This window comes from Cervus canadensis, chromosome 23 (genome assembly GCF_019320065.1).
Source record: "Cervus canadensis isolate Bull #8, Minnesota chromosome 23, ASM1932006v1, whole genome shotgun sequence".
NCBI classification, from domain to species: Eukaryota; Metazoa; Chordata; class Mammalia; order Artiodactyla; family Cervidae; genus Cervus; species Cervus canadensis.
Window position 1 is genome coordinate 51,485,815 of NC_057408.1, and position 26,121 is coordinate 51,511,935.

General features: G+C 37.8%; 1 protein-coding gene across 4 annotated transcripts in view; it reads right to left on the reverse strand.

Moving 5' to 3' along the window:
• Nucleotides 1-26,121, reverse strand: part of METTL4 (methyltransferase 4, N6-adenosine) — a 106,457-nt gene that overhangs the window by 73,089 nt on the left and 7,247 nt on the right. For 2 of the 4 annotated variants that reach the window (XM_043444022.1, XM_043444023.1), the window contains 6 exons: nt 24,392-24,761; nt 21,954-22,023; nt 15,689-15,863; nt 13,190-13,296; nt 12,716-12,807; nt 6,636-6,911 (listed from right to left, as the gene is read on the reverse strand). In XM_043444022.1, the coding sequence (XP_043299957.1) occupies nt 6,766-6,911; nt 12,716-12,807; nt 13,190-13,296; nt 15,689-15,863; nt 21,954-22,023; nt 24,392-24,761 (960 nt within the window). In that variant the 3' untranslated portion in view covers nt 6,636-6,765. Of the gene's footprint in view, nt 1-6,635; nt 7,019-12,715; nt 12,808-13,189; nt 13,297-15,688; nt 15,864-21,953; nt 22,024-24,391; nt 24,762-26,121 lie in introns of those variants that run through there. The other 2 variants (XM_043444025.1, XM_043444024.1) reach the window with 2 other exon arrangements.

Sequence of the window (26,121 nt, forward strand, 5' to 3'; positions counted from 1 at the left end):
ATGGAGAACAGTGTGAAGATTCCTTAAAAAACTGTAAATAGAACTGCATACAACCCAGCAATCCCACTGCTGGACATACACACCGAGGAAACCAGAATTTAAAGAGACACGTGTACCCCAATGTTCAATGCAGCACTGTTTACAATAGCCAGGACATGGAAGCAACCTAGATGTGCATTGGCAGATGAATGGATAAGAAAGCTGTGGTACATACACACCATGGAATAACTCAGCTATTAAAAAGAATGCATTTGAATCAGTTCTTATGAGGTGGATGAAACTGGAACCTACCTATTATACACAGTGAAGTAAGTCAGAAAGAAAAACACTAATACAGTATATTAATGCATATATATGGAATTTAGAAAGATGGTAACAATGACCCTATATGCGAGACAGCAAAAGAGACACAGATGTAAAGAACAGACTTTTGGACTCTGTAGGAGAAGGCAAGGGTGGGATGATTTGAGAGAACAGCACTGAAACATGTATATTATCATATGTGAAACAGATTGCCAGTCCAGGTTCGATGCATGAGACAAGGTGCTCAGGGCTGGTGCACTGGGATGACCCAGAGGGATGGGATTGGGAGGGAGCTGGGAGGAGGGTTCAGGATGGGGAACACATGTACACCCATGGCTGATTCATGTCAATGTATGGCAAAAACCACTACAATATTGTAAAGTAATTAGCCTCCAATTAAATTAATTAAAAAAAATAATAATACTGGAGTGGGTTGCCATGCCCTCCTCCAGTGAATCTTCCCTACCCAGGGATTGAACCTGCGTCTCTTACATCTCTCTTACATCTCCTGCATTGGCATGAGGGTTGGTTCTTTTATTAGTGCCACCTGGGCAGCCCATAAATGTGGTATAGCATTTTATAAACTGTGAATCACCATGTTGTACACCAGTAAATTACTGTACATCAACTATACTTCAATGTTTCAAAAAAAGAATGATTCAAAAGATGGAAACAAAAGCAGAGAGCAGAATCAGAGCTCAGAGGATGGAGCTAAGAACCCAAAATGCAGAGCTGAAAACCACGCATTACTGCCCAGCCTTGAAGCTCTAATCAAGGAACTCTGCCTGGAGTTTACCTGGCTGGATTTTTAAACTGCTTTGGACAAGCTGACAAGTAAAAATGCTATTTGTTCCCCATTCTCCCCTATTTTTTAACTGGAAAAGCTGTAACTCTTATGCCAAGCCCATTCAACTACTGTGGAAGTGTTGGAGGCAGGTCACATTTTCTTTAGTTTCACAGGTCCACAGATGTAGAACTTTGCCCAGGAGCTGTACTTAATGGATTACACCGGAGCCTGTTCTAATCTGATTTAGATGATGAGATATGGGACTTTTAAGCTGGTAGAATTTATAACAGACTCTGGACTTGAACGTGATGCTGTAATAGAATGATTCCAGTTTGAACCTGAGGATAGGGTAAATGTATTTCACTTGTGGGACAGACATGGATTGTTGGGGGTCAGGGGTTGTGTTGTGTTAGGCAAAATCTTAAGAATGACTCCCAATGACCTTCTTGCTTGTATAACCCTCTCCCCTTTGAGTTTGGTGGGGGCCTGTGACATGATGAATTATCACCCCCATGACTATTTCATTGTATGAAAAAAGGGAGATTAACCAGGTGGGTCCAATCTAATCACAAAAGCACTTTAAAAACAGAATTTTCTCTAGATGACAACACAAGGCAAAGTCAGAGAATCAAAGGGTAAGAAGCACTCAATGCACTTCTGTGACCTTGAAGATGGAAGGAGTCATGTGCAAAGACCAGAGAACAGCCTCTAGAAGCTGAGTTGACTCCTAGCCAATGGCCCGCAAGGAAACAACTGAATTCTGCTATCAATCTGAATGAACTTGAAAATGGATTCTTCCAGGGAGTTCCCTGGTGGTCTAGTAGTTAAGACTCGCTTTCACAGCTGTGGCCTGGCCTCAGTGCTACAAATGATCATTCATTCACCTTAGCTGTCATCCAAAGCTACCCCACTGCTGTGTCACAGTTATCTGATGACCAGGCCAAAATTTAATCAGCAAAAGTGGTTGGAAAAAAGTTTTCCTCATGCTCTCCACTCCTAGAGATCAATGCATTTTTATATAGCCCCAAGTACTTGCACTGATACTGAAAAAGTCCAGTAGTTTTCACTCAAGTTCACAGAAGCCATAGAAAATCTATGTTAACTCCTAGGAATATTTACAAGAAAATATTTCGTGAAATTATCATGGCATTCTGGTATTCTGACTTGCTGTCAAGCTGGATCAGATTGATCAACAGAGTCATGAATTTGATTAAGATTCTCTATGGAGTTTGGGGTTGGTCTACATAACCGAACACTGACGGCAGATAACCATGGTGCATCAAATTATCTGCACCTGTATTTCTGTCACTTATTCTAATAAGCAGAACCGCCACCTTCCAGTCCAAGTCTACCTCTTGCAGAAGAGCTTCCTTAAAAATGTGAATTAAAAAATGGCTATTCTGATTGAGGAAATACAATTGCACTGTAAATGTGCTAACAGCCTATGTCAAAGGGTTTAGCAGCCCGTCTGACTCTTGAGTCACACACAGGCTGTCACTCCAACTAATGTCACTAAAATCCCTAACAAAAAAATATTGTGTTCCTAATCCAAGACTGATGGCATCATATATTGAGAAAGTTATTTTGGATGACTACCTATGAACCATTCTAAATTTGCTTCAGGCTACATGGTGGATCCTCTGATTAGTAGCTGATATGCTTACTATTAAGACCTCAAGTTCATTAGGAAACATGGTACAACATGAAGTGTCCTAACTGAGGAAACAGAATAGAATTCACATCTTGGTTATCATTTATTAACCATGTCAGCTCACCTCTATGAACCTGTTCCCTCATTATAACTTCAACTTCATAAGACTGCTTTGAGTATAAAGTGACATAACTGAAGTAAAAGAACTCTGATAACCCAAAAACTATGCCAAAAGTGTTGTGGTGCTTCCCAGCATGTGGTAACCCAACAGGACATGATGTGAGTCAAATGAAGTGAATTAAGCAGCATCTTTAAGGAAGGGAAAGCCCTTTAAGGTGATTATAATCTTCCTCTGAATCACAGTCAGTAAAAAATCCAATGTCTCTCTGAAGCTGAATACATAAAAATCGCTGAAGATAGGTCTCTAGAGTTCCAAGCCTGAAAAGGTAAGATTTGGGGGCCTAGGGTTTTCTGGTGAGAGTGAGTTTGAGTCCAGAATCTTGATGACTAGAACAGGACAAGGCAGATAGAGTCTACAAGGTCAGAACAAAGGCAGCAACTAAAGTAAGGCTCAAAGTTAAGCCTCTGAAACTCACATACTCAAAGAATTAACAAACTTCAAAACCAGCATTTTTATTTGGCAAAATCAGCAAGTAAATTGGCAATCCTGACAGTCAGTCATTTCAATCTAACATTTTACTTAGTAGATAAACATTTGTAGAAAATCTGTAAATAGTATAAACACTTTTCTCAAAATGCTAAAAGGCCAAACACACTAGATTACATAGTCTATGTTTCCATTTATATGAAATTCTAAAAAATGCAAAACTAATGATACAAAACAAATCATTATTTGCCAATGGCAAAGGTGGGAGGATATGACTGACGCAAATGGACACATGAATTTCAGGGGATGAAGGAAATGTTCTATATAATGTTTATGGCTGTAGACAGACACCTATATATACATCTTCAAAACTCACTGAATTCTACACTGAAAACTGGAGAACATTATTCTATGAAAAAATATACCTCAAAAAAATTTTTACAGGTTACACATAATAAGTCAGCATGCTTTTCAAAGAATAATTCCAGTAAAAATATTTTACTTAGTAAACACTTATTTGTAGAAAATCTGGAAATAATATATAAAAACTTTTTCACAATCATAAGCAGTGGTTACTTTTTTTTTACTTTTTTTGGGGGGGGGGCTTTTTTTACTTTTATTTTCTAATTTAAATTTTATATTGGGGTATAGTGGATTTACAATGTTGTTAGTCTCAGGTGTATAGCAAAGTGAGTCAATTATACACAAATAAACATCCACTTTTTCAGATTCTTTTCCCATACAGGTTATTATAGAACACTGAGTATAGTTCCCTGTCTATGCAGTAGGTCTTTGTTGATTATCTATTTGTGCATCTGTTAATCCCAAACTCCTAATTTATTCCTCCCCCCTCTCAGCCTTTCTCCTTTGCTAACCATATATTTGTTTTCAAAGACTATAAGTCTGTTTCTGTTTTGTAAATAAATTCATTTGCATCAACTTTTTAGTTTTTCATATAAGTGGTATCACATGCTATTTGTCTTTCTCTGACTTATTTCACTTAGTATGATAATCTCTAGGTCCATCCACATTGCTGCAAATGGTATTATTTCTTTTTTTATCGCTAACAGTCCACTGTACATATATTACATCTTCTTTATCCATTCCTCTCTCAATGGACATTTAGGCTGCTACATATTTTGTCTGCTATGACTAGTGCTGCAATGAACACAGGGGTGCACATATCTTTTCGAACTATGGTTTTCTCTGGATATGAGCCCAGGAGTGGGATTGTTGGATCATATGGCTGATTTTGGTTTTTTAAGGAATGTCCATACTCCTCTCCATAGTGGTTGTACCAATTTACATTCCCAACACTGCAGGAGGGTTCCCTTTTCTCCACACCCTCTTCTATTGTTTGTAGATGTTTGATGATGGTCATTCTGACCAGTGTGGGATGATACCTCATTTCTCTAAATATTAGCAATGCTGAGCATCTTTACGTGTGTTTTTTGGCCATCTGTATGTATTTTTTTGGAGAAATGCCTATTTAGATCTGCCCCCCTTTTTTTTTTTTAAACTGGGTTATTTTTGGGTTTTTTTATATTGAGCTGCAAGAGCTATTTGTATTATTTTGGAGATTAATCTTTGTTGGTCGCCTCATTTGCAAATATTAATATATTCTTCCATTCTGTGAGTTGTCTTTTCACTTTGCTTATGGTTGCCTTTACTGTGCAAAAGCTTTTAAGCTTAACTGGGTCCCATTTCTGTATTTTTGTTTTAATTTCATTGGTCTATGAGGTAGATCCAAAAAGATATTGAGGCAATTTATGTCAAAGACTGTTCTGCCTATGTTTTCCTATAAGAGTTTTATAGTATCTGGTCTTACATTTAGGCCTTTAATCCATTTTGAGTTTACTTTTGTGTACAGTGTTAGAGAATATTCTAAGTTCATTCTTTAATATATAGCTGTGTTCCCAGTGTCACTTACTGAAGAGACTGTCTTTTCTCCATTGTATATTCTTGCCTCCTTTATTGGAGATTAGCTAACCATAGGTGCGTGGGTTTCTATCTAGGCATTCTATCTTGTTCCATTGACCCATATTTCTGTTTCTGTTCCAGTACAATACTGCTTTGATTACTGTAGCTCTGTAATATAGTTCAAAGTCAGGGAGCCCGATTTCTCCAACTCCATTTTTCTTTGTCAGAATTGCTTTGGATATCCTGAGTTTTTCACGTTTCCATACAAATTTTTAAATTTTTGTTCCAGCTCTGTGAAAAATTCTATTGGTAATCTGTTAGGGATTGCACTGGATCTGTACATTGCCTTGGGTAGTATAGTAATTTTAGCAATATTGATTCTTCCAATCCAAGAACAGTGTGTCTTTCCATCTGTTTGTGTCATATTCCATTTCTTTCATCAGCATGTCACAGTTTTTAGAGTTTTTACTAGCTTTTTCCTGTAGTTGATTTCTAATCTCATAGTATTGTGGTTGGAAAATATGTTTGATGTGATTTCAACTTTTTAAAATTTACTGAGGTTTGTTTTGAGACCCAGCATGTGATCCACCCTACAGAATGCTCCAAGTGCACTAGAGAAGAATGCGTATTCTGCTGCTTTCAGATGGAATAGTCTATAAATATCAATTAAGTCCAAGCAATGTTTACTCTCTAACATTGTAAGAATTTTTTTTTCCTTCTAGAGGAACAAGCAAAACTAAAAAATACTTGAAAAGTGACCATGAATGCAATTTAAAACCCTCCAAAAAAAGTCTCATGAACTCAGTACAATGATGTGGTACTTGACAGGCCTTTGAATGTATTCCAGAATGTAACACTAAACAAGAAGTTCTAAATTCAGGTTGTACAGGGGTCAAGTAGAACATATAACTGATTGGCATGGGGCAAGGTTACTTTAGTAAACTGAAGAGTACATGGCCCTTCCCAAATGTTGGCATCACTGGGTCCCACAGACTGATGTCAGCAAAAACTACAGACTGTACAGCCAGACTGTATAGCCAGTACAGTACAGACTGTCTAGCCAGAGTTTCTGATGATTAAAGACTTAGTATGTGAAATTTCCTGATTTTCTGAAATTCTCTTATGGTTCAAAATTTTTTTTTACCACCACCACGTGGGCTAAACAAACACATCCATGTGCAGAATTATGACTTCAGGTCCATAATGCATGCTTTCTGAACTTTTTCAATAACAAAGTCTTGCCTTCTTTCAAACTGCTTACATCTTTTATTTGTAGAGAGTCCAGAATAATGTGGAATACTAGTGCACCTGAAGTAAAATTCATCTTGAAATTATATGACGGTCAGTCACTTCTAGTCACTTTGCTGAAAAACAAAGTTCTGTTTACATCTTTAAGCATACTGGTTGGTAAAAAAAAAAAAAAAAAAGGAAAACATCAATCTGAATGAAAGGAGGAGTAAGGAAAAACCGAAGAAAAACACAATTTTAAGAGCCTCGTCAGCTTTTAGACTCCAGAGCAACAAAATAATCCATGTGTTGAAATTTGAGAACTTCATTGCCCCAACTAGTCCAACCTGGCTGTAAATTTCGAGCAAACAATTCCAAACATTCTCCCTCTGGCTTGATATAGTCTTTTAGAACCTCTGTCCAAAAAAGAGAAAAGAAAAAAAAAAAAAAAACCACAAAAATTATTATTAAGGAAGGAATCAACCTCCTTTAGTAGTTAAGAGGAGAAAAGCAGAGATGTTTCCTTAAAAAAGAAAAACAGCAAGTTAATTTCAAGGATTTCATCATAGACTTCACTATTTATAATTAGAAAGTCATTTGAAATAAGCACCCTTGAGATTGAGAACAATACCATCAGAACTTTCAATAGTCCTGATTTATCAGTTTTCATTTGTAGAGGAGAAATGCGGATTTTAACACCCACACCGGTGACTTTTCAGTTTTCCAATAATGCTGACATAGCTCCCGAGTACTAGCTTAATTTATTTTTTAATAAATGTAATCCATGCATGGATAAAAGTATATAGGAATAACACAAAGACAATCCACTTTACAAACTAAGATAAATATCAGGGTAAGTTTCCACAAAAACATATTTTAGTGTTAAGAGTTGGACACACAGATAAACATTCAGAACATATTCCTAACAAATAACTCTTACCTCCTCAGCTATAATTTGGCAGTACTGAGAACATTCCTTCAATTCCAAATTACAGATACTTCTTTACCTAAAACTTCACTATATTATTTCCACAGTTAAACATTCCTTGTTCAATATATTCATAACTACTGAGCATTGTATTTTGTTCGGAAAATGGCATCTCATAGCTGTAATCTACACTAACAGAAGCTTTTTTTAAGCACATGCTCATTTGAATGACAAATATTTAAGTCGGTTTAACCTTGATCATGTTGCTGGTAAGCTACATATTTTTTGGTGTATATTTATTCTTCAACAGGAACTTAGTATGAAAATAACAATTCAAGTATGAAAAGTCATTAGAACAGGCAAAATATAGTTCCTAATGGCTTTATAGGATTGAGCTTCAAAGAAATCCATCAAATTCTCTTTAGGAATGATAAGGGTTCCTTAGAAATACTTCACAGAGGTTAGATTTAAAAGGTAATATATGAAAAATTTTATATTTCATAAAGTTCTTTAGTTGCTCTCACAGCAAAATAATTGTTTGTCTAAAAACACTGATCCTATCATCCTATCTATCAAAGAATCAAAAGTATTCATTGCCTACAACTCAAACAAACTCAAATCTGGGCTTTGATAGCTTCTAGGAGATGCTGACGGAGAAGGCAATGGCAACCCACTCCAGTACTCTTGCCTGGAAAATCCCCTGGACGGAGGAGCCTGGTAGGCTGCAGTCCATGGGGTCGCTATGAGTCGGACACAACTGAGTGACTTCACTTTCACTTTTCACTTTCATGCATTGGAGAAGGAAATGGCAACCCACTCCAGTGTTCTTGCCTGGAGAGTCCCAGGGACAGGGGAGCCTGGTGGGCTGCCGTCTATGGGGTCGCATAGAATTGGACACAACTGAAGCAACTTAGCAGCAGTAGCAGCAGGAGATGCTGACATGAGACTTCTAGTCCTTTCATAAGTATATAACTAAATGCTACTAACCTTGAATGAGAAACATTTCCCCAGAGTCTTAAAGGACAATAAACTTTTATATCACTTTTCCATATTTTGCCCCATGAATTCAATGCCTCACCAGCCTCAACTCACTTTTAAAGTGGTCTAACATTATACTGACCCACTCCAGTATTCTTGCCTGGAGAATCCCAGGGACAGAGAAGCCTGGTGGGCTGCCATCTATGGGGTTGCACAGAGTCAGACACAACTGAAGCGACTTAGCAGCAGCAGCAGCAGCAACATTATACTGAAGTAAGGTTTTGTTTTCTTGCTTCTGTTTGTTTGTTCAGTTCTTCAGTACATAGATGTTAATGACTCTACTTTGGCATTTTAAACTAGAATCCAAACTGGAATCAGCCAATCAAAACTGTTTACTATTTCTGAGCACCCATTATAAGCACTATGGGACTTAACAAAAGAAACAGATATCCATGTTTTCTAAGACTTCACAAACTAACAGAAAAAGATGGCCAAGTATTTGAAGTGAAAAAAATACATAAAACCTAAACCCATTTATCCTCTCCCACTTTATCAATGGAACACATTTTGGCATCACTTTTTTCCTTTTTAGTTGCAAAACACAGAAAATCAAGGAGTAAAGTTTTTACAATGTTAACCACATATGTTTAATTTCAAAACAAAGCAAAAGAAACAGAGGCAAATTAATGGAAATGTTTTATTCTTACTAATTTTAAATATCAATTTAAATGAAAATGTAAGATCTTAAAAGTTCTCATCACAGGAAAAAATATTATAATTATGTGTAGACTTATTGTGATTAGTGAAAATGTATATATACCTTGAATCATATGTTACACACCTGAAACTAATACGATGTCATATGGCATTTATATCCCAATTTTTAAAAGTAAATTCACATGTATAAATTTAAATATGACATATATATAAATAATTACATAACATCTGGCATTAGTAAAACATACTTCTAACCAATGGAGAGGAAATAGTTCATATATAGCTAGTTCATTCCCCTTCTGCTTGGGAGCAAGAGGCAGCTGGGGGAAAAGTACTCAAATGTCAGTGCATAGAATCTCATCAAACTGTATTTAACTCTCCAGATACAAACCGTTAGTGAGTAAAGCAGTGAAAAGAAGCAGAAACTCCTCTAAGGAGCAATATGAAAACCAAAACTTTGATTCAAATACTTTTATTTCATTATATTCATACCTTAAATCTTTAAACTTAAAAGATTATAAATTTACATTAGGCTGGAAAGCCATAGCTATTGTTGGCTTATGTTTCAATCCACAGGAAGAAATTTCAAAACTTAAAAAGAGTAAATGCATCATTTTGAAATGGAATATGCTGCCAATTTGGTGTTTTTTAAATTTTGCAGTACAAATAACAAACTAAAACTTGTTTAAAAAAAACACCTTGGTGTTTTTAGAAGTTAAGGAGAGAACACTTCATTCTGTGAATTTGCAAAAAGCACTTTAAGAACATTTACATGTAAAAGTTTTAAGCATTACATAGACAGCATGTATTATACCAAATCCTAGAGTTCTAATTTCAGAATAAAATATATTGCAGAAATCTGAAAGTTGCTTTCTGATGGCCTTATGTAGCTCTACATTCAAAACACAGACACTTACTATACAGAAACATGAACTCAAAAATAAAGGATTATAAATACTTCTTGTCTACCAGTACTTAACCAAAACATAAGGATTACATATATTGAATCATGCAAAAATTTTCCCCTCAAAATCTAACTTTTCTTTTTAAATATTCTCAATCCTAAAAATGTGTTTGTGTTGCTCTCTACTGGGTATACAGAAGAACTGCACTTCATAAATACAAGCTATAAAATGTAGTGCTAATTTTTATTAATAGTAATAAAACACTAATTTTAATCACTATTTTATAAAACCTTGTATCTTAAGACTCATCTTTAAACATAATCTATGTAAAATGAAGTGAGAAATAGTTTAACTATCATTTGGGAATGAAAGGTTTTTTGGGTCTGGCTTTTGAATTTTTCAAAGTAAAAAAAATAAGCCCTAAAGACAAACCTTTTATTAAACTTTGATACTCACCAAATGATAAAGAAAATTCAAATGAGAAGAACACACCTTAGATTTCCTCCACTGAGTATAACTGGTAGCAAACATAATTTTTTTCTCAAAGAACAGTACAGACTTTCCATTTAAGTCAAATGTTTCCTTGCATTAAAGAATCTATCACAGTCCAAAGTTTAAAGGCAATTATTCACTGAGAATCCCTCTAGGTCAAAAAATGGATCAACAGGTAGACATCTGAATATTTCTCAAATGAATTAATACTAAAGATTCTTCTGCATAAGCAATCTAAGATACGAGAAATCTGGAGTGCTACCAGTAAACATACTTTTGGGAATGTGAATTCACCTTCCTATGTATCCTAGCTCATGAACTTTGAATGTCAAATTCAGTATTTCTCAAGGACTTATATTCCTTCCTATTTTTTTATTCTTTCAGTTGAAAAAGTTAGCATTTACTGATCTTCTACTATATGTGACAGACTTTCAAATGCAACCAATCCTCACAACTCTGAAAGACTAAATATCATTATCCACTCTTCAAACGACAACTCTGAGGTGGAAAATTATCAGTAACTTGCTCAAGTAGCAAAGCCAGGATTCAAGGTCCTTTAGGTCAACCTGAAAAGCCAAAACTTTCCACTATTCCTTGCTGTTTAGTTTCATTAAATGATGAACATCATACTAAAACATTAAGACTAGTAAGAACTGCAGGATACAGCAACTACCTTTCCAATGGCTCAGAAAAGCAACACTACTCAACATAAAACTGAGACTGTCTACTATATATCAAGGGAATTGTAAGCATCTCTCTGCTGCTACTGCTACTGCTAAGTCCCTTCAGTCGTGTCCGACTCTGTGCGACCCCAGAGACAGCAGCCCACCAGGCTCCCCCGTCCCTGGGATTCTCCAGGCAAGAACACTGGAGTGGGTTGCCATTTCCTTCTCCAATGCATGAAAGTGAAAAGGGAAAGTGAAGCCACTCAGTCATGTCTGACTCTTAGCGACTCCATGGACTGCAGCCCACCAGGCTCCTCCATCCATGAAATTTTCCAGGCAAGAGCACTGGAGTGGGTTGCCATTGCCTTCTCCAAAGCATCTCTCAGACTGCTTTCTAAGCTCTGGGCTTTAGAACAAGCAAGGGGTGAGGCCCTGACAGTACAATAAAGCCCCCGGAACTACAGTCCTCAGAAGTACCACCAGTCTTCACTGGGTTGCGCCAATGAGCCCCATTAGTCAGGGGACCCTAAAACACAGTGGGAGAGGAAAGACTGAGGTAAGGTAAGACGACTCTATACTGTCCCCTGGGTGTTCCCACGGATCCATCTCCGCTTCAACAGAGTTTGGACCTAACAGACCCTTTTTCCAGCCACCCTCCAGACTTCTTTCAGATCACAACCTCCAAGACCATTCAGCACCATTTTTGCTGTGAGCTCCTTACTGCCGACCATGATGATGTGCTCCCAGACCCATGGGAATTATTCCACCCAGCGGAGGAAGTGGTCAGCCACTGGTGGGCGGGTCTCCAACACCCACCTCTCTGTGGGCTTTGATTCGAGGCCACAATGTGCCCCTGGAGGGCTCCCAACCCCGCTCCTCCCATGCGCTGGCCCGGCAGCCTCTGAAGATGCAGGGCCAGCGCAGCGGCAGCGGCAGCATCCCCCCCTTCCCTGAGGCCCGAGCCGCCCCCAGACAAGTGGGACAAGCACTGGATGCCACCACGGGCCTGGAGAAGGACCTGAACCAGACCGCTCTGGATCTGCACGCCCTGGGTTCTGCCCCCATAGATCCCCCATCTCTGTGCCTTCCTGAAGTGCCACCTCCTGGACGTGGTGGCCACCTGACCAACCTCTGCAGGCCAGCCAGGTTGGCACCTCCTGGGAAGGCTGACGCTCCCAGAGCACAAGAGGCCAGCGAGCCCAGCTCCCCCTCGGAGGCCAGGCTCCCCTACCTGATGTCAGGGCCTCTGGCCGAGCCCCTCCCAGGTTAACCAGCAGCTGGTTAACCATCTGGAGCCCTTTCCCCAAAGCCAGGGACCAAATGCAAACAATAAAAGGTTTCTGGAGCAAAAAAAGAAGACAAAAAAACAACAATCTATTCTCTAAAGCATAAATTCTGCTATATGATTTTAGAATATTAATTAAAATAACACATATCTGATTGAATTTCCAAATCTCTAGACCATTCAAATGCAATAATCAATCCTTTTGTCAATTTCATAGAAGTCAGAACAATTCTATTTTATAGAAACATACCAACAAGAGGTGGCTTATGTGAATGGAGCGTACAGGGCACACTGACAATTAACTTGTGGTCTGGAATGGGCAGCTCTTTCACATCTGCATTCCTATTGAAACAGAACAACAACGTAATTGTATTTTAAAGGACAATTTATTACATTTAAGCCACAGTTGTCTTGATTTCTTTTCACCTTTCAAATAGCATCTTCATTTATAATAAATTTAAGAAGAGAATAGTGGAAATCAACAATTTAAGTATTAAGAAATTTCAGATAGTTTCCTCTTCTACAATCATGACTATTACACATTAGATAAAGCAAATGATAATATACAATTTCATGTGCCATTAGCATTCACACTTTTCTTGTCTGGGCCATTTCCAGATTTTCAACAATGTAAAAATTCAGGAAAACCAATGATTACTGTGTTAATTTTTGAAAGTCTGAAAATTAATACATTTATACAACTTTGAAAAATCATCCTTCCTACCTTAACAGTGAAGCAGCTTTTTCTCGAACTCTTCCCAGTATAAGACCTTCATAAGGCTTTTTGTGTGGAGAATCTAATGGGAACACAAACTCTCCTGAACTGGTGATCTGACAAAAAGGAGACAGAAACAAAAACAACCCATACACCCATAAATATCCAGGAAAAGGATTGGGTTTTTTTTTCCTTCCAGTATACAGTTTCTACCAAAGAAAAAGAATTATTAAACCTCAAGGCTACTGCTATCCAATAAAAATGTAATGTGGGCCACAGATGGAAGCCACCCATGTAATTTAAAATTTCTAGTACCAACATTTTAAAAAAGCAAGAAGAATGAGGTAAAATTCATTTTAACTATATTTTAATTTTAAATTATTTTTAATTTAATCTAACATATCTAAAATATTATCATTTTAGTATGTAGCCAATTCAAAAAATTACTGAGGTATATTACAGTCTTTCATATTAAGTATTTTAAATTCAAAAGACTTACATGTGACATTTATTACCTCATCTCAATGTGGACCAGTCACCTTTCAAGTGCTAAAGAGCTACACATAGCTGGTGACACCTACCATACCATACCATACCATAGTGGGCAGGGCAGCATTACATGACTAAAACATTATTTTAAATTTCTGTCATCTTGCACATAAAACTCTTGGTTTTTCATTAAAATATGTTACTAGAAACCATGCCATCATTTATTCATTTGTTCATTCAAATAACATTTACCTATATTACTGGCAATGTGACTAAGCACATTGCCATAAAGTATTTTCCTTTATTTATAGGAAACAGTGTCATTAAATACTGTCAAGAGTTAAAATTAATAATGAAACTAGCTTGGGAACTAATGAGACAGACAATGCAAGTTCTAACCTCTTGGCATTATAAATCCAGAAATTCAATCTCATCATTTCATCCTGGAGTGATTGATCAGACTCCCAGAGACTCACTCTAACTAATCAAACTCAAAACACAATTTAAAACAATATTCAATTCGTTAATTAAGCATGGAGGCAGATATTTGCACTATCATAATATTCATATATATCCTCTATGGAATCCTTTAGCATATATCAAGGTACCTAAAAACCCAACCAGTGAAGTCCTTTTATCACCTCTAGGGCCTGCAAATAGCAGCAGCTATTCCACACAGCGCTGTATAAACACTGGCGAATTCTGACGCTTTGGATTCCTTTACACTCAACGCAGATTACTCCCTCTAATGCAACAACATATGCAAACACCTAGTAAGTATTTCATATGTTTACATATTGTACATATTTCATAAATAAGCAAAACATATTTTTGTTTTAAACTATCATACCACCTCTTAGAACTGATTACTACTAGAAATAAACAGTCTTAGTTTTCATGTATTAACATTTTACTGGTTTTAATTTCAGAAGGTAACCTTTTCCTGACTTTGGTCCCAGTTTCTGATTATGAAAGGACTGTCGTAACAGAGAGAGTAGAATGGAGTTTTACATGCCCGTAACGATCCTATAGCAAATCAACCAGAGCTAAGCCCAGAGTACAACTGTAAAAGCAAACAAACAATCATAAGCACTTGTTTGCCAAGTGTCACAAAATAGGTACAAATAAACAATGCACACAGCTTTCAGAAGATGCTCCAGTACACTACAAAGCACATTAAAAATAGCCCTCTCCTGTGTCTAAAATAAACAGACCAGTAACATAAATTAAACATTCAGTCCATAAAACCTGGTTTGTCTTTTTAAAATTTAGGATGGCTTTTGTGGAATTCATTTAAGTAGACAGTGTACCTTTAAAAGGATAGCCAATGAACTTTGAATGACACGTGACTTTTCTATATTTTTTGGTATTCTTGAAACCAAGCAAAGGTTAATATTAAAGACCTTTCAACTCATCAAGGAGTTGGAATCATTTCTTTCAAAAATAAGCACTGAGGAACACAGTTAAGATTCACAGTATAAAAGGCCTTGCTGCCAGCATTTTCCCAACTCTTCCACACTAGGTTTCTTTGCTATTTTCCCTTCCATCCCCAGCAACATAAGGGGGGGGTGGGGGGGTGGGAAATGAAAAAGAAAAGAAAAAAGAAAAAGAAGTCACAAAGGGCAGCTGAAGTTTTGGATGAGTAAAGAGGAAGAAGATGAACAGTAAGACAATTTCTATGTTTACTGGTGGACAAATCCCCCAAGGTTTTTGCTTACTGTCTCTTAAACTACAGACCATCAGAGCTTTTTAAAGTGTCATCCTGATATCCATCTGAGTGATTTCCTACGACCAGGACTTTGGGGTTCTACTCCAAAAAGATACAGAACAAATAGGCAAAAAGCCTTGAGAATAAGAAGACAAAGGTTAGCAGCAAAGTAAATGTTTTAATTAGACCATGTTGAAGAAGTAGAGTGATGCCATGTTAAACATTAAAAAGTAGGTGCTACCTTTATGTGACTTGTACATTGCACCTTATGAACAAATAAAGTTAACGAATACGTTAACTTTGGGACTTACTTTTACCCAGTGCCATTCAGCAACTACCTCCACAGACCAAGACGGGTAAAGCTCTTCCTTGACAAAACGCAGGTGCTTCTGTCTATTTGTCACCCACGTAACAATGAGACACCTTGGAGCAGCCAGCTTAGGGACAGGTATCTGCTTTATCTGCAGTGGTGATAAATAACTATATCTAAAAATAAACAAAAAAATATTAGCAAAATTCACTGCAAAAGAGAAAAATAAGCAGGGAGAATACCTGTATAATACTGATTCCACAAACACAAAGCTACAATTATTTATTTGTGTAACTAAATACAAAGCCACAGTGACACCCAGTGGACACATTGTTACAGGTAAGTTGGAAATAACCACTTTTCATTTATACTAACTCAAAATGATCAGGCCAAATTTCTTTATCACTTCTGAATGTATTACATTTCAGTAATTTTACTAATATTTTCTATATGCTTTTATACCATTTAAAATTAAGCAAATATAATCTTGTGATGATCTGTACACAACACATGCGCTTGTGAATTCGCTAAGTCATGTCCAAATCTTTTGGGACCTGATGGACTGTAGTCCACCAGGCTCCCCTGTCCATGGGATTCTCCAGGCAAGAATACTGGAGTGGGTTGCCATGCCCTCCTCCAGGGGATCTTCCCAACCCAACCCAGGGATTGAATCCGTGTTTCTTACATTTCCTGCATTGGCAGGCAGGTTCTTTACCACTAGCACAACCTGGGAAGCCCAGAGACCCCGTTAACACTCTGGAAACTGTCTCAATATCCCACCACATTTCCAACACTCAATCTATCATCCTGCTTCTTTCATCCTTCAGTCAATTCTACTGGGCTCTCTGAAACACTCATGCTTTCATTACAAAAAAATTCTACAGCCCTGAACCTCCCGGCCATCAGTAGTACAAAGCCTAGTTTCTCTTGTTAGAACTCTACTTGTTCCATAACACCCCATCAAACCAATGTGGTCATTTGTCCAATCCCAACATACACCGCCATGAGAGGAGAGGTCGGTATTCTCCTGGCTCCCCTCCAGTTCCAGGCTGTCAGTCATCGACCTTTGTGTGAAACCCCCTTCTCTTTGAGAATTATGCTATCTAGCCTCCAGCCTTCTTATGGAACCCATTACATCCTCACTCTTCATACTCAATGAAGACTTAAGTTCTAAGATCTTTATGCCTAGCCAAAGTAAATCTTGCCAGTATCCTGGGTGATGTCAAAGGACAATCTAAATGAGGTGCACGCTCAACTATTCTTCCCCTAAATAAATACAATTGTATGCACTATGATCACCACCCCCTTACTCCTTTACTTTACAACCCCTGCAAACCTCCAATCTTAAATTCTATTCAACTTCAACACAATTCTATTCAACTTCATATAGAAAAAAATCAGATGGAGAAAAATGCTAAACTGAAAATTGGCAATCCATTCTCAGGCTCTCAAAACTACTCATCAATTATTTTACTTACCCTTGGTCAACTACTACAAACTCTCATCTCTTCTTAAGTCCTTTGCCCAAACACACTCTTGGCAGATGAAATATGCCAAATATCAGTCAAAATAAAGGTCTTCAGACTCCTTCAACCACCTAACCCTCTGCCAGGTGTGTATAATAACCCTCATTATACACCTTCACTTACCTATTTCTCTTAATTTTCTCTTAAAGGAAACAGCATGGTTTCATGTGTTTAAAGCTTATCCCTATGTTCTTTTATTCCCATCTTCTAGTCTATCAGTAATGCTAAGTACTCTCCTCCTTCTGTATTTTCAACCTCTCTAGTAGTTTCTTACCATCAGCCTATAAATATGCTTATACTATACACTTTTACTTTTTATTTTCTTTTTCATTATTGTTTTTCTACATACTATACCCTTTTAAAGGAAGAAAGAGGAGAAAAGACTGGGGGGAGATGGGTGAAGAAGAGGGAAAAAGAAAAGAGGAGAAGAGAAAAATAACAGAAAAGAAAAAAAAATGCCCTCAGTTAGGTCTCCTATCTACAGATATGCTAGTTCAGTCCAATGGCTCAGTCGTGTCCAACTCTTTGCAACCCTGTGAATCGCAGCATGCCAGGCCTCCCTGTCCATCCCCAACTCCTGGAGTTTACTGAAACTCATGTCCATTGAGTCGGTGATGACATCCCACCATCTCATCCTCTGTCGTCCCCTTCTCCTCCTGCCTTCAATCTTTCCCAGCACCAGGGTCTTTTCAAATGAGTCAGCTCTTTGCATCAGGTGGCCAAACTATTGGAGTTTCAGCTTCAGCACCAGTCCTTCCAATGAATATGCAGGACTCATTTCGTTTAGGATGGACTGGTTGGATCTCCTTGCAGTCCAAGGGATTCTCAAGAGTCTTCTCCAACAGCACAGTTCAAAAGCACCAATTCTTCAGTGCTCAGCTTTCTTTACAGTCCAACTCTTACATCCATACATGACTGCTGGAAAAATAGCCTTGACCAGATGGACCTTTGTTGGCAAAGTAATGTCTCTGCTTTTTAATATGCTATCTAGCTTGGTCATAACTTTCCATCCAAGGAGTGAGCATCTTTTAATTTCATGGCTGCAGTCACCATCCTCAGTGATTTTGGAACCCAGAAAAATAAAGTCAGCACATTTCCACTGTTTCCCTATCTATTGCCTATGAAGTGATGGGATCAGATGCCATGATCTTCATTTTCTGAATGTTGAGCTTTAAGCCAACTTTTTCACTCTCCTCTTTCACTTTCCTCAAGAGGCTCTTTAGTTCTTCTTCACTTTCTGTCATAAGGGTGGTGACATCTGCATATCTGAGGTTATTGATATTTCTCCCAGCAATCTTGATTCCAGCTTGTGCTTCATTCAGCCCAGGGTTTCTCATGATATAGTCTGCATATTAGTTAAATAAGCAGGGTGACAATATACAGCCTTGACGTCCTCCTTTTCCTGTTTGGAACCAGTCTGTTGTTCCATGTCCAGTTCTAACTGTTGCTTCCTGACCTGCATACAGGTTTCTCAAGAGGCAGGTCAGGTGGTCTGGTATTCCCATCTCTTTCAGAATTTTCCAGTTTATTGTGATCCACATAGCCAAAGGCTTTGGCATAGTCAATAAAGCAGAAATAAATGTTTTTCTGGAACTCTCTTGCTTTTTTGATGATCCAGCAAATGTTGCCAATTTGATCTCTGGTCCCTCTGACTTTTCTAAAACCAGCTTGCACATCTGGAAGTTCACAGTTCATGTATTGCTGAAGCCTGGCTTGGAGAATTTTGAGAATTACTTTGCTAGCGTGTGAGATGAGTGCAATTGTGCAGTAGTTTGAACATTCTTTGGCATTGCCTTTCTTGGGGACTGGAATGGAAACTGACCTTTTCCAGTCCCGTGGCCACTGCTGAGTTTTCCAAATGTGCTGGCATGTTGAGTATAGCACTTTCATAGCATCTTCTTTTAGGATTTGAAATAGCTCAACTGGAATTCCATCACCTCCACTAGCTTTGTTCGTAGTGATGCTTCCTAAGGCCCACTTGACTTCACATTCCAGGTTGTCTGGCTCTAGGTGAGTGATCACACCATCGTGATTATCTGCATCATGAAGATCTTTTTTGTAGTTCTTCTGTGTATTCTTGCCACCTCTTCTTAACATCTTCTGCTTCTGTTAGGTCCAAACCATTTCTGTACTTTATTGAGCCCATCTTTGTATGAAGTGTTCCCTTGGTATCTCTAATTTTCTTGATGAGATCTCTAGTCTTTCCCATTCTATTATTTTCCTCTATTTCTTTGCACTGATCACTGAGAAGACTTTCTTATCTCTCCTTGCTATTCTTTGGAACTCTGCATTTAAATGGGTATATCTTTCCTTTTCTCCTTTGCTTTTCACTTTTCTTTTCACAGCTACTTGTAAGGCCTCCTCAGACAGCCATTTTGCTTTGTTGCATTTTTCTTTGGAATGGTTTTGATCCCTTTCTCCTGTACAATGTCACGAACCTCCATCCACAGTTCATCAGGCACTCTGTGTATCAGATCTAGTCCCTTAAATCTATTTCTCACTTCCACTGTATAATCATAAGGGATTTGATTTAGGTCACACCTGAATGCACGGCGCTGGAGCAGCAAGCAGCTGAAAGGAGACACCCCTGCTATTTACCTGGGGCCAAACTATGGTGGAGGTAATGAAGAGAATGGCGACCTCCTTCAAAAGGTCCCACGCATGCGCTGCTACACTCAGTGCCCCCAGCCCTGCAGCAGGCCACCGCCGACCCACGCCTCCGCTGGAGACGCCTGGACACTCCCGGGCAAGTCTGGGGCAGTCTCCTGTGGGGTCACTGCTCCTTTCTCCTGGGTCCTGGTACACAAGGTTCTGTTTGTGCCCTCCAAGAGTCTATATCCTGGTCCTGTGTTAAGTTCTGGCAGCTCTATGGTGGGGTTAATGGCGACCTCCTCCGAGAGGGCTTACGCCATGCCCAGGTCTGCTGCACCCAGAGCCCCTGTCCCTGCGGCAGGCCACTGCTGACCCGAACCTCCACAGAGATGCTCAAACACAGTTCTGTCTCAGTCTCCGTGGGGTCTCTGGGTCCTGGTGCACACAAGGTTTGTTTATACCCTCTGAGCGTCTCTGGCGAGAATGGGGTTTGATTCTAAACACGAATTCACCCCTCCTACAGTCTTGCTGGGACTTCTCCTTTGCCCTTGGACGTGGGGTATCTCCTCACAGCCACTCCAGCACCTACTGTCTTACTGGGGTTTCTCTGACCTTGGAAGTGGGCTATCTCCTCACGGCCAGTCCAGCAAAGCACAGCCGCTGCTCCTGACCTTGGACGTGGGGGATCTCCTCACGGCCGCTAGCTGTGATATGCTATGGACTGGCCTATCCACATAATGCATAGTAATCTCCTTTCCTTGGCATCCTTAATTACATTTGGAATTTTATTTTCTCTTTGCCATGTATCCTAACATACTTATAAATTCCAGAGATTAAGATAAGGACATGGAAGGGAGTGTGGAACAGGCGTAGGGGGTGGGGAGGGAAAGAACACTATTTCGCCTATCACAGATGGTAAAACTGGGAACAATGCATATATCACAGTAACTCCCTGTATGATTCTTATTAATAAAAGAAAACTAGAAAATTGAAAAGGAAACTTAATTACCTATTTTGATTACTACACTATGATTATATAAGAAAATATCTTTGTTTTCAAGAAATACAGAATAGATATTTCAGAGTAACTTACTCTTTCTCCTAAATAACTTATTCTCAAACTGTTCAGAAAAAAATTATATATATATACAGATATCTACACACACACACACACAAATACACACATATAGAGAATAGATAAATGAATTCTTTGTATGATCCTTGCAACTTTTAAGAGGGAAAAATCTAATTATTGGTACAGCTCATAAACAAAAAAAAATAAGGAAACTGAAGATAACTGTGGAGAAGAAGAAATTTCACATGAAGTTTAAGTCAAGGTAACAGAAATTGTTCAGTCTAGAAGACTGAAGAGTGAGACGAAATATAACTGAAGATATTCACTGGAACTAGAGGGAAATTTTTAGTTTTTTGAAAAGCTATTTAACTTCATCTTACTTACTAACTGAACTTGTCACTCTAAAAGGTTATATAAACTGAACAGTGACATAAATTAAAACAAATTTCAGAATGAATTAGACAATTTCATTCATAGAAGATTACTAAGGAATACTATATTTTGGCACATATTTCAAAACTTTAGAATTTGACATCAAAGAAGGCAAAGTGAAAGGTGAAGTTGCTCAGTCGTGTCCGACTCTTTGCAACCCCATGGACTGTAGCCTACCAGGCTCCTCCGTCCATGAAATTTTCCAGGCAAGAGTACTGGAGTGGGTTGCCATTTCCTTCTCCAAGGGATCTTCCCCACCTAGGGAATGAACCCAAGTCTCCCGCATTGCAGGCAGAAGCTTTACCATCTGAGCCACCAGGGAAGCCCCAAAGAAGGCAAAAATGTTGTCTTTTGGTGTTATAGACACATTTCTGAACTAATTCAGTCAGCAACCTTCATCTTTAATAAATATTACTTTTAACATTCTTTTTTTTTACTTTTAACATTCTTATACCTATATATAGTTCTAGTTTAAGAGAATTACTTACTTAACCTACCCACTTAATGGAATTAAAACTTTAAAACTAAAGTGTTTTAGTTTTTCAGACACTTTGTACCATAAAGTAACACTTTCGGTTTATGTAACTATAATGTACAAACAACTATAGCTTTCAGAAAGCATATGTAACAGACACACTTACCTGTTACTTCTTTTAACTGATTTGTTCTGCCATGGTGGATCTATCACAATCACATCATATGTTTTCTTACCTGAAAACAAAGAAAGGATTTCAGAAAATACCTTCTACTTGTAGAACTTTAAAAACTAAACATGTTCTTCAACAATGAAGTGCATTCACTACGGACATAAATATGCTGGCAAATATATTTAATATGCTGGCAAAAAAAAGGATTTGTGATATTTATTCAAATAGAATAATTCATCCAAAAAAACTGAGATTCCCGTTATAATTTAGTACCTCTGGGATTTTAATGTAATTGCACCTGTTGCACCCTTCCTAAAAATAACTACAGCTCCCTTAGCTAGACATTGTGCTGTCACTTCAGTAATGTCCGATTCTACAAACTTATGGACTGTAGTCCGCCAGGCTCCTCTGTCCATAGGATTCTCCAGGCAAGAATACTGAAATGGGCTGCCATGCCCTCCTCCAGAGGATATTTCCAACCCAGGGATCTTCCCAACCCAGGGATCGAACCCTCATCTCTTCTGTCTCTTGCATTTGCAGGTGGGTTCTTTACCACTTGGAGAAGGAAATGGCAACCCACTCCAGTACTCTTGCCTGGAAAATCCCAGGGACAGAAGAGCCTGGTGAGATACAGTCCATGGGGTTGCAAAGAGTCAGACACGACTGAGCGACTTCACTTCACTTCTTTACCACTAGTGCCACCTGGAAAGCCCCTAGCTAGACATCGAGGATTTGTAAATGCCCTATGTAAGTCTTGGCAGCCATATTAAAATGGTCCTTTCAAATACAGGATGGATGTGGGGTTTTTTGCCTTTTTTTTTTTTCACTTTTTACATGAAATAAAACCAATTTTTTAACTGACATACTGACCTTAACATTGATAAAATGTCCCCAGTTGTCTATTAGTATCCTTTTCCCTGGTCCAGGATCCCCAGCAAAATCACATTTAATTGCTATGTCTCATAAATTTCTTCCAATGTGGAAAAGTTTCTCAGTTTTCATCTTTTTTGACCTTGATACTTTTGAAGACTACTACCGGCTGGTCATCAGCAGGAAGCACAGGGTGTCCGAATGTCTCATGATCAGTGATACCACCTTGAGTCTTTTGTTTGGTTAAAGTGCTGTCAGCCAGGTTTCTCCAGTTCTACCTCAGTAATTATTAACTGTCTGGTAGGGACATACTTGAAGACTCTGCAAATAGCCTGCATCTCATCTTTTCACCCACCATTTTGACACCCAAGTACTATGCTATGTGTCAAACAGAAATTTCCTAGTTACATCATTCCATCTACATTTATTTTTTTTTCCACCTACATTTATTAATTGGGATTTTACTATAAGGAAGAGCTGTCCCTTTCCCTTTTATACACAAAGGTATATTTTTGTAAGTGGACAATCTCATAAGTAATCAAAAGAATGCAAATTAAAATAAGGATGTAATGGTTTTTAAACGATTAGAGTAACAAAGATGAGAAAGAATGGGGAAAAAATGTTCAAATATTGCATGATTTTCTCATTATTTTGTTATCTTGTCATTTACCCTGAAGTATTTTATGACACTGTGACATGAATAACCACTCATGTTTAAATCGGCTTGAAAGTAATTAAAAGAAGCTTTTCATTAATAAGCTATGTTACTTTAATAACCTAAAATTTTGCTACAAAATGTACAAATAACAGTATATAGCAGATTAAATTCAATTTAATCAATATATCTCTTATCTCATCCCTTAGAATATTATGATAGTTATAACTTATTGGAAACATATCACTGAGCTAAGCTTGTGGTGCAAATTATCTCAACTAATCCTCAAAATTACCCTCAGAAGTAGGTATCATCATATCCATTTTATAGATTAGGAAACTGAGGCTCAGTTTTGTCAAGTGTCTAAAGACTCATAGTTAAGCTTCAGATATCCAAATTCAAATTTATGTGTAGATAACTCTGAACATCAATACCTAAATTTTCAACTTTACACAGGAAAATACTTTTGAGAAACTTTAGATAATAAACTTGAAAATAGCTTAAAATGTAACCTAAAAGTCTAAGAATAGTTTGGGAATTAACATTCATATCTGAAGCATTTCTACTTTGCTATGAATAAAAGTTAAAATTACTTGGTCAAAAAAAAAAAATTACTTGGTCAAACACAATTGTACCCTGAATTCCTAAGTATAGAGCAGTAACTATATTTATTCTCTTGGGGACTAGTTAAGTTTTTGATACCTTGTTTGTAATAAGATTTATTTTTTTAATTTTTAAAGCAAAGTCAGCACTTTAAAACTGAATTTAAAGTTTTAAATTAAAAAAAAAAACAGAGAAAATTATTCACCCTATCACAAAATGCTGATGCTCACTCAACATTCAGACTTGCTCTTGACTTTTGAGGCCACAGAAAAATTATCTAATAATAAACATAATAACTACTTACAGTTCAGAAGTGGGTGCATACAAGAAATGTCAGACAAAAGAAAACTGCTTTTTGGTGGCAGCAGGTATTTCTGTCCCATTAAAGTAATCATTTTTGTAAAGCTAGAGGTATTTTCAACAACCCGTGAAAATAAATCCTGCTCTGTAACAGAGGCATCGTCTTCCATCAACTGTAACGTCTGAAGTTCCATTTCATTCAGAGAAGGCAAATGCTTGGCCATTTCACACAATTCTGACAAATTACAGGTATCAAGTGGTAATGTAATTGGCTCACTGCACTTGTTCCGTTTTTCAGAACATGAATGAAGAAAGCCACTTGTGAGACCTTCTTGGATTAACTGTGAGGATCCATCCAAAATCAGCCCCCTGATCTGTAATAGAATTTAAGTATATTAAAACATCACTGACATTAAAACAGTTTTCTAAATAATAAAGTTTCCTATTATGCTTTGAATATTTCAACTTATGGATTAAAACCAACACTCTTAATACCTACAATAAAATAATTTTATACTACAAGAAAAAGAAAGTGTGACTATACCTTTGAACGGCTATTTCCTAACTGTGGAATAATATAAATCTCATAAACTCACTGGAAACTAAATAACCAAGCAATATATATTTTAAAAAACCCTTAAAAATTTATAAGATGAATTTGATAATGTTTCTAGAAGTGAAAATTCTAGTCTACAAAAAGAATTAAGTTTTAATCACATTTAATCTTAATTTTTCTAGTAATTTAATTTTAAAATAAACATATCTTTGATTTCATAAAAATATAGCTTGAATTGTTAAAGAAGAAAAAGTCAACTCTATAAAATGAATATAATTTTAAAAGTTTCACAATAACAGAACCAAAATAATTATAAAATTAAAAGCCAGTACTGCTTCTGGATAAGATGGAGTACTTTTCATCTGAAATTACTTTTAAAAAGTTATTTTCAGAAAAAAGGCTTTCAGACCTCGGGTGGATGTCAAGCACTGCAGAATATTATTATTAATACAATTACACATGTACTCAGCCATGTCCAACTCTTTGTGGCCCCATGGACTGTAGCCCACCAGGCTCCTCCTCTGCCCATGGGATTCTCCAGGCAGAAATTCTCCATGGCTGACATTCTCCAGCCATGTCCTCCTCCAGGGGATCTTCCCAACCCAGGGACTGAACCTGCATCTCTTGCATCTTCTGCATTGGCAGGCGGATTCTTCACCATTGCACCACCTGGGAAGCCCCAGAATTGTACTCCCTAAATAAAAGGAGAACCCAATTGCTCCAGCTTACTGCCTTGAGAAAGTTTTCATGTAGCAGGACAGGGAGGAGACCCGTTCAGAGACCAGCAGTCTCTCGGAGCCAAGGAACCAGAGCTGAGAGTCTGGAAAGGCCAAGGCGGCGAGAGTTTGCAGGGAGGACACCAGAGCAGAGAGCTGCACAGACGGAGAGCTCTTGAGAGTTGCAGAAGGTCAAGTCTCCAGCTGAGCAGTGATCAGTACATACATGTGGCTTCTTAATTTAATAAACTCGTTACTTTAATACTTTGATCTAAATCTGTTTTAATAAAATCTTGCTAACTTGTTATCCTCCAAATAAAGTAAAATCTCAGACAGTTCATCATTGTTCTTGACAGGGGTACTGGGTGCATAACAGATTTTGTGTCAGTAAAAGGGAATAATCATCAGCCTTAGACTAAAATCCTCATTCTAAACTCACCCAAGCAAAATCGACCCAACAAA